Source organism: Mus caroli, chromosome 9 (genome assembly GCF_900094665.2).
Source record: "Mus caroli chromosome 9, CAROLI_EIJ_v1.1, whole genome shotgun sequence".
Classification (NCBI taxonomy): Eukaryota; Metazoa; Chordata; class Mammalia; order Rodentia; family Muridae; genus Mus; species Mus caroli.
Genome location: NC_034578.1, coordinates 102,955,317 through 102,962,266, shown reverse-complemented (window position 1 = coordinate 102,962,266; position 6,950 = coordinate 102,955,317). Strand labels below are relative to the sequence as shown.

Sequence of the window (6,950 nt, the reverse complement as noted above, 5' to 3'; positions counted from 1 at the left end):
GGCGGCCGGGAAGGCGCCTCCCGCAGTCGCTCGGAACTGCGGACCTGAGAGCTTCCCGCAGAGGGCCGGCGGTGGGAGCGGAGTGGGTCGGGCGGGGCCGAGCCGGGCCGTGGGCCGTGTGGGGGCCAGGCCGGGCCGGCGGACGGCAGGATGGGCTGCACCGTGAGCGCCGAGGACAAGGCGGCAGCCGAGCGCTCTAAAATGATCGACAAGAACCTGCGGGAGGACGGCGAGAAGGCGGCGCGGGAGGTGAAGTTGCTTCTGTTAGGTGAGGCAGCGCCCCGTTCTGGGACCCTTGACTCTCTACGCTAATCCCCAGACAAGGACCTGAAACTGCTCAGCCTGGCCTTTGCACCCTACACCTGCGCTTGAAACCCGTAGGAGCCACCCTTTGAAGATCCGAAACTCTGGATTGGTCTAGATTTATAATCCTAGTCCAGACTCCATTCAGATCCTCAACTCATCCCAGATCCCACACACCAAACCTTGTCCCCCCTTGTTATCCAGTCTCAAGAGAACTCAGCCCCTGCCGTGTATTTCCGCACTTTCTCAGGCTTTACTTAAACCCTCAGCACCCTGCCGGCTCCCACCTTCAAGCCCCACCTGTTCTATTTCTCTTGGCACGAGCATTCCTTGGGACCCTGGTCAAGCCTCGACCCACTCCCTCTTTTCCTTACTCTGGGATCTGTATTCTCCCTCTGTGCACTCTGACCCCTCAAGAACCTCTTTAAGAGGGAAACTGACTACTCAAGTTCTCTGTAGCAGGATTCCCTGCAGGGCCTCTGTTCCAGGTCACCAGATCTCTCTTTCTCTCTGTCTCTCTCTCTGTCTCTGTCTCTCTCTGTCTCTCTCCCTCCCTCTCTCTGCAGGTATCAACCCCCAAATCATCTGCCCCTCTTTTAAGTCTTACACTCTGTCGTTCCCTTGCTTCTGCGCCCTCCTGCCCCAGGTGGGCCTTGTTGATAGGAGGAGGGGCACCAGGGGCTGGGGTGGGCCTAGGCTGAGCTGGGCAGACCCTTTCCAAAAGGTTGGACTGACTCTCTGAGAGTCACACTGGGGAACAGGGGCCAGGCCTCTAGCATCTGCGGGAAGTTCCATTCCCTGGGATCCAAGGCTTGTCTGGGCCAGGGCCAGGGGAGTCTGGGCAATAGGAGGGAACATGGAGGAGTTAGGGTTGTTGTCACTTCCAAGGCCAAGGAAGATGGTGGCTGCTGGGATTGGGGGGGAAGTGGAAGTAGTGAACCAACCGACATATTGCTGCCCCTGTGTGCCTGCCTGGAGAGATCTGCTGACGGCTGCTGGGCTTCTCACACTCGGGGCTGGAACGCCAGGGATATGGCCTAGGATACTGAGTAGACCTGTTGGTTCCCCAAAGGAATACTGTGATGTGGGGGTGGTGGGCAAGCTGAATGAGGGGCTGGTAAGGAGTCTGCTGCCTGTAGCCCCGTGTGCGCTCAAGCATCCCAGCTAGGCTTTGGCAGAGGCAGTGGGCCTGATGCTTGTGTCCTGACCCACACCGGTCGTCAGAGTGGCTCCCTGTGGAAACCTGACTTGAGAAGACCGGGTCCTCTGGATTGTGGGGAGCAAGGCCCTAGCAGCAGCAGAAGCCGCGCAGCAGCGTAATCGGCTGGATAGTATGTGGGGGGGTGTGGCCCCTCAGCCCCAGGGCCGCCTTTGGGGCCTGCATGCTGTGAAAAGCCTGGCTTTTTTTATTTTTTTATTTTTTGGCCAGGCCTGTGGCCCAGAAACATGTACGTCTTTATGGATCCATCTGTTGACTGTCCCGGCGGACCCGGCCTGGGGGCACAGCCCCGGAGGTTTCAAAATGGCATCCGCTCCACTGCTGCCGCGGGGAGGAAGAGAAGGGGCGGGAAGGGGCGGCGGCCCAGCCTCCTGGGCTGCTTTGCGTTGGGCGCTTGCCTCTTCCTGTCTCTGCTGCGAGTGCGGCGAGCAGTGAGTGGGTGTCGACGCGGCGGCGGCGGAATGTCCGTTGCTGCTGGGCCTAGGGAGGGCACTTCCGGGACCGCTACCTCCCAGTGCCCAGCCCGGAGCCCCTTACGAACCCCTCCCAGGTTTATTGGCAGTTGTTGTGGTGGCCAAGGAGATGTGGATCTGGACCAGAGAGCCGGGGGAAGGGGGCTGCACAGGACGCCTGGCCTGTTCTGTAACACACGGTTTCCTCTATGCTGACAGGCTTGTCCCTTAGAGCTCAGCTCAGCTTTTGGGCCATGCTAGGCGATACCTGGTATCCCTTCCTACCCTAGGCTGGCAGTACCCAGTGGTATAGGGTCTGGCTTAGCACTTTCTCACACAACAGTCCATCCCAGGATCCTTTCCCTCTGGCCTTTCCTTCCTCTAAAATGGAATTCCTGGCTTGTGTCAGCGGAGTACCCACCGTGATACTAAGACCCTGCAAAGGGTGTGTGGCCAAGGGCTCAGAGCTCTGTCTGAAATGGACAACCCAGTCTGCATGACCAGTCTGTCACTGCTTACCTGGGAAGGGGTCTTGACTTGAGCTAATCAACTCCCATCAAGGAATGAGGTGACCACGGGACCCCAGCTGTAGCAGGTTAGGGATTCTGGGCACCAGTTCTACATAGCTGGAGACTCTGTCCAGGCAACGGGGACTTAAGCTGGGAAAGTGCCAATCTTCCCTCCCAGCCAGAACCACGCCTGCTGCCCCACCCGCCGCACAGTGTCTCCCTCCATACCCTGTATCCCTGCCAGAAGGCGGGCACAGTCACTGTCACCAGGGCAGAGGCAGATGTGGTACACTCTAGCAAGATAGTTTCCCCTGGCAGCTTGGTCAGGCAAGTAGAGAAGCTGATACCAGTCTCCCTGCAGGGCCACCCCCTAGACACCCCCCCCCACACACACACTTTAACCAGACTAACTAGCTAGTCCCAGATAGATTTGGGGGGCTCTGGTGACAACCTGAGCTGGACATATCACGAGATACAGTGTCCACCATGGACTCCACAAAGTCTCAGAGTACAGCTGCGTCTGTCTGGCCGCAGGACTTTCTATCTCCCCTACATAATTGTTCCTTAACATTCCATCCATGGATCTCCTTCCAGAATCCGTCCTGAGGTCCCGCCAAGGCTAATGTGGCCGCTCTGCCCCCTGGGTTCCCGCTTTTCCACTAGAGTGTGGTTTGGCCCCTGAGACAACAAGGCAGAGCGGGGTCCTTTTCATTTGTGCGCTGAGTGAAGGGTGTATGTGGTGAACTTGGGTTGGGGGGTGAGTAGGTAGAGTTCACCGGGTCAGAGTTTGGCACACTGTGTGAGCAGGTGACACGTGCTCTTTGGAAGACCAGTGACCAAGATCGAGACGATGCTGAAAGAAAAGCCTTTTGGTTCTTCTTGGCCATCCTCACTCTGTCCCCTGCTGCCCAGACTGCAGCCTGTGCAGGGCTCAGCACACAGTAGGACTATATGTGAAAGAGTGCCTCTACAGACTCAGTTCTCCTCTATTTGGGGACAGCTGAGAACTCTGGAGCTCAACCTTGCTGCAGGAGCCCTGGGCTTGTTAGTCAAAGGCAGGCCTTCGTAGATTGACAAAAGGAAGGGAGTTTTGTAGCCTGCGTCCTGTCTGACTAGCAAAAGGCATTTTGGCATTGGTGCATACTAAGTATGTGTGGAGAACGTGACGCTCCTGATCACATCTTGGAGCAGGCCACGTCCTTAGGGGATGGGAGAGAATATAACAGGAATGAGAGAACGAAAGGGTAGTCCTAGGCTGCCAACTGAGACACACGGGAGGGCTAGCCTGGGAAACTGGCACGCTAGGCACTGAGAGCAGAGACCCAGTTTACTAAGGGCGCTGAGATGGGAGATGTAGCCTAGATTCCCAAGACACTGGTAGATGTTTCTTAGTATGAGGCTGGAGGCTCGCCATGATTGGACCACCCCAGGGGTAATGTAGATATAAGTTAGAATCCTGGGGTTGGAGAGATGGCCCAGCGCTTGAGAGCACTGACTGTTCTTCCAGAGGACCGGGGTTCAATTCCCAGCACCCACATGGCCACTCATATCTGTCTGTTAAGTTAGAATCCTGGTCCCATCCTAGTCCCATCTTCTGCCTCATTTAGAAATCTGCATCAGGTGAAGCCCTGCCAAGAGAGCTGCCTGTTCTGTATAACTCAGGGGGCCGTGGGCATAGTGCACCCGAGCCTGGAGGTGAATAAACAAACAAAAAAACCAGGTGAGGGACCCTGTCCTGTCTCTGACAGAGCTGCCTGGGTACATACACAGTATGGGGACCCACCTGGGGGCTCCCTTCCCTGTCCTCAGGAAGCTCACAGCAAGTTGGAGGCCAAGTTTTGTAAAGAACAGAGTAACTGACCGTTCCAGGGACTTAAGGCCTAATCTCTGGGGAGTGAGCCTTGGGGGTGTGGCCCAGCTCTGCGAGCCAGGTGGGCTGGTCCAGAGGCAGCCTCCCTTCCCTAACCCACTTCTCCCCTGCTGGAGCTCATTAGCACTTGAATGGGGGGCTGGTTGGCTTGGGCCTCAAAGTCTCTTCCCACCCCTCCCCCAGGCTGGGCAAGGCTTTGTCTGCCCAGGCGGGCCTGGATGAGCTCCCACGCTAGGGAGGGAGTGGGGGGGTCTGAGCCATTTCTAACCTCCTCTGTCTGCCTCTCAGCCCTGCTCATCACTCCAGAACAGCTAGAGAAAATAGAAAAAGCTATACACTGTCCTGGGCAGGCATAGGAACCAGTAGAGACTAGGTGTTTTAAGAGGTGTTTCTGAGCTGGTGAATCAGGACAGCTCAGCCAGGGGCATCCCTGGTGGGGGTGTGGGGGGTGGAGGTTGGGGCTTTGAACAGAGTCTAACAGGGAGTCTGTACTGGGACTGAGCTGTGGCTGTGACTGGAGGGCCAGCTGAGGGACACAGGCTTCCTCACAAGCCCTCGGGCAGCATCAAGCCACTTACTGTTGTCAAGTCAGCCGGAGCCCAGTCAGGGCTCCTTTTGAGTCTGTGAGAGGAGCTGGCAGGGCTGGCCCTGGAATCTGAGAAGGAAGGTGAACATTTGTTTATTTGTTCACCAAGTGACAGCCCGGACTGTGGTTGCCGTGATCTGTTGCAGTGAGGGCTCCAGGCCTCTTTAGTAGATGGATGGATGGGGCACTTGGACCACTGAACCTGCCGTAGGCCCCGCCCTCAGGCTTCTGTCCTCACGGCTGTCTCTCAGACCATCTCTGAAAGTTCCTGGTTCTCTTGACAGGAAACAACTTTATTTACCCACAATGCTTTTAGCTACCGAGGGACCAGGGCCACCCATCACTGCCACCAGCAGAGGCTGCCAGGTGTGCCCTGGAGTGCTGCTGCCTCCACCCACCCGCTTGCTGAGACAGGAGGAGGAGGAGTGGGCCTGAGGGATGGGGTACAGGCCTGGCAGCCTTCTCAGCCCCCTGGGTTCGACCTGGGAGTTTGGTAAGAGAGTAGGGGTCAGTAGGTTGTTGCCAGGCCACACAGCTTAGATCATTTCTAAGATTGTTCTTCAGGGTGCCCTTGGTGTGAGCAAAGAATTGGACCCTTTAGTATGTGTGTCCCTGTATCTGATCAGATGCTCTCAGGAAGCCCCTGCCTCAGCTACAGGTGCAGGGTGGGGCCTCCACTGTCTGGCCACACCCTGTCTTTTGCCTAGAGCTCTCTACTAAACCCAACCCCACCCTCACCTTGTTGATGCTTATGGGGCCTGAAGCTTGGTGGTTTGAGAACATAATCTCCCGGGGCTGAGCAGTGACGCTGGGCTACCTGCAGGGTTGGCACTCAGGATTTTCATACAGGGCCAGTTTGAGGTGTCTTTGGGCTTTGGAGGATGCTGCTCCTGACCCAATTGCTTCAGAGTGTGCCTGCCGTGCCTAGGCAGGCGTGGGGACAGTCATGTAGTTAGGCCTCTTAGGGAAATGGTGTCCACATCAGAGAAGAAGGAGGAAGCAGCTGGGGGAGGAGGAGCCCAAAAGGGGAAGAGGCCAGCGGGCTGCAGAAGGTGGGTCCTGAGTCACCCAGGTCTCTGCCAGCCAGAAGGCCTGGAAGGGTCACACCTGCCCAGGCTCACCTGTGAGCTTCTGCAGGCCTCCTCACACACACACACACACACACACACACACACACACACACACACACACGCCATCCCTGAGTTAGGGCCAGTCCAGGTGCTGTCCTAACTGCTGGGGCCAGGATGTCAGAGGCGGTGCTTCTGAGAAGGAGTCTAAGCCCCTCCTTTGGCCACAGGAAGTGGTGGCTGGGAGAGGGGACACCAGTGGGAGGTCCAGCAGGAAGGCCAAGAGCTGCTCTTAGATTCCCGAGCGGCCATTGCCCTCCAAGCAGGAAGGCCAGCCGCAGGCGGACATGAATGCCTGGAAGCGGAGCGGCAGCCCTGTATTAGCTCACTTTGGGTTTCCCCTGCCTGGGGGTTGCAGAATCCGGATGCTGTTGTTGTGCCTCAGTGTCCCTTCTCATAGCAGCAGATGCCTCTGCTATTTCATCTTGGGAAGCAGGAGAGACTGAGGGCAGAGAAGCAGAGATGCTCAGCTAGGACTCAAGCAATCACTGACCCTGTCCTGCCACTGTGGCCCTTGGTCTGTGCCATGCTGCCAGGATTGGTGTTGGGGTGACAGGCCAATGCTGGAGCACCTGCTCTGGGTGCATACATGCTGGGGAGTGGGGGTGGGGCTTGTGGATCTTGCCTGGTGTAGTAGGAGTCTTATTTGTTCATATGTTTGCTTTCTTATTTTGCTTTTTCGAGACAGGGTTTCTCAGTGTATAGCCTTGGCTGTCCTGTCTCACTCTGTAGACCAGGCTGGAGTTCCGCCTGCCTCTGTTTCCTGAGTGCTGGGATTAAAAGTGTGCACCTCGCCGGGCGTGGTGGCGCACGCCTTTAATCCCAGCACTCGGGAGGCAGAGGCAGGCGGATTTCTGAGTTCGAGGCCAGCCTGGTCTACAAAG

The 6,950-nt window shown here is 57.0% G+C and overlaps 1 protein-coding gene across 2 annotated transcripts in view; it reads left to right on the top strand.

The window, feature by feature from the left end:
- Positions 1-6,950, top strand: part of Gnai2 (G protein subunit alpha i2) — a 21,732-nt gene continuing 14,782 nt past the window's right edge. Inside the window, exon 1 of one of the 2 annotated variants that reach the window (XM_021172474.2) lies at positions 1-268. In XM_021172474.2, the coding sequence (XP_021028133.1) occupies positions 151-268 (118 nt within the window). In that variant the 5' untranslated portion in view covers positions 1-150. The remainder of the gene's footprint in view (positions 269-6,950) is intronic. The other variant, XM_029481316.1, reaches the window with a different exon arrangement.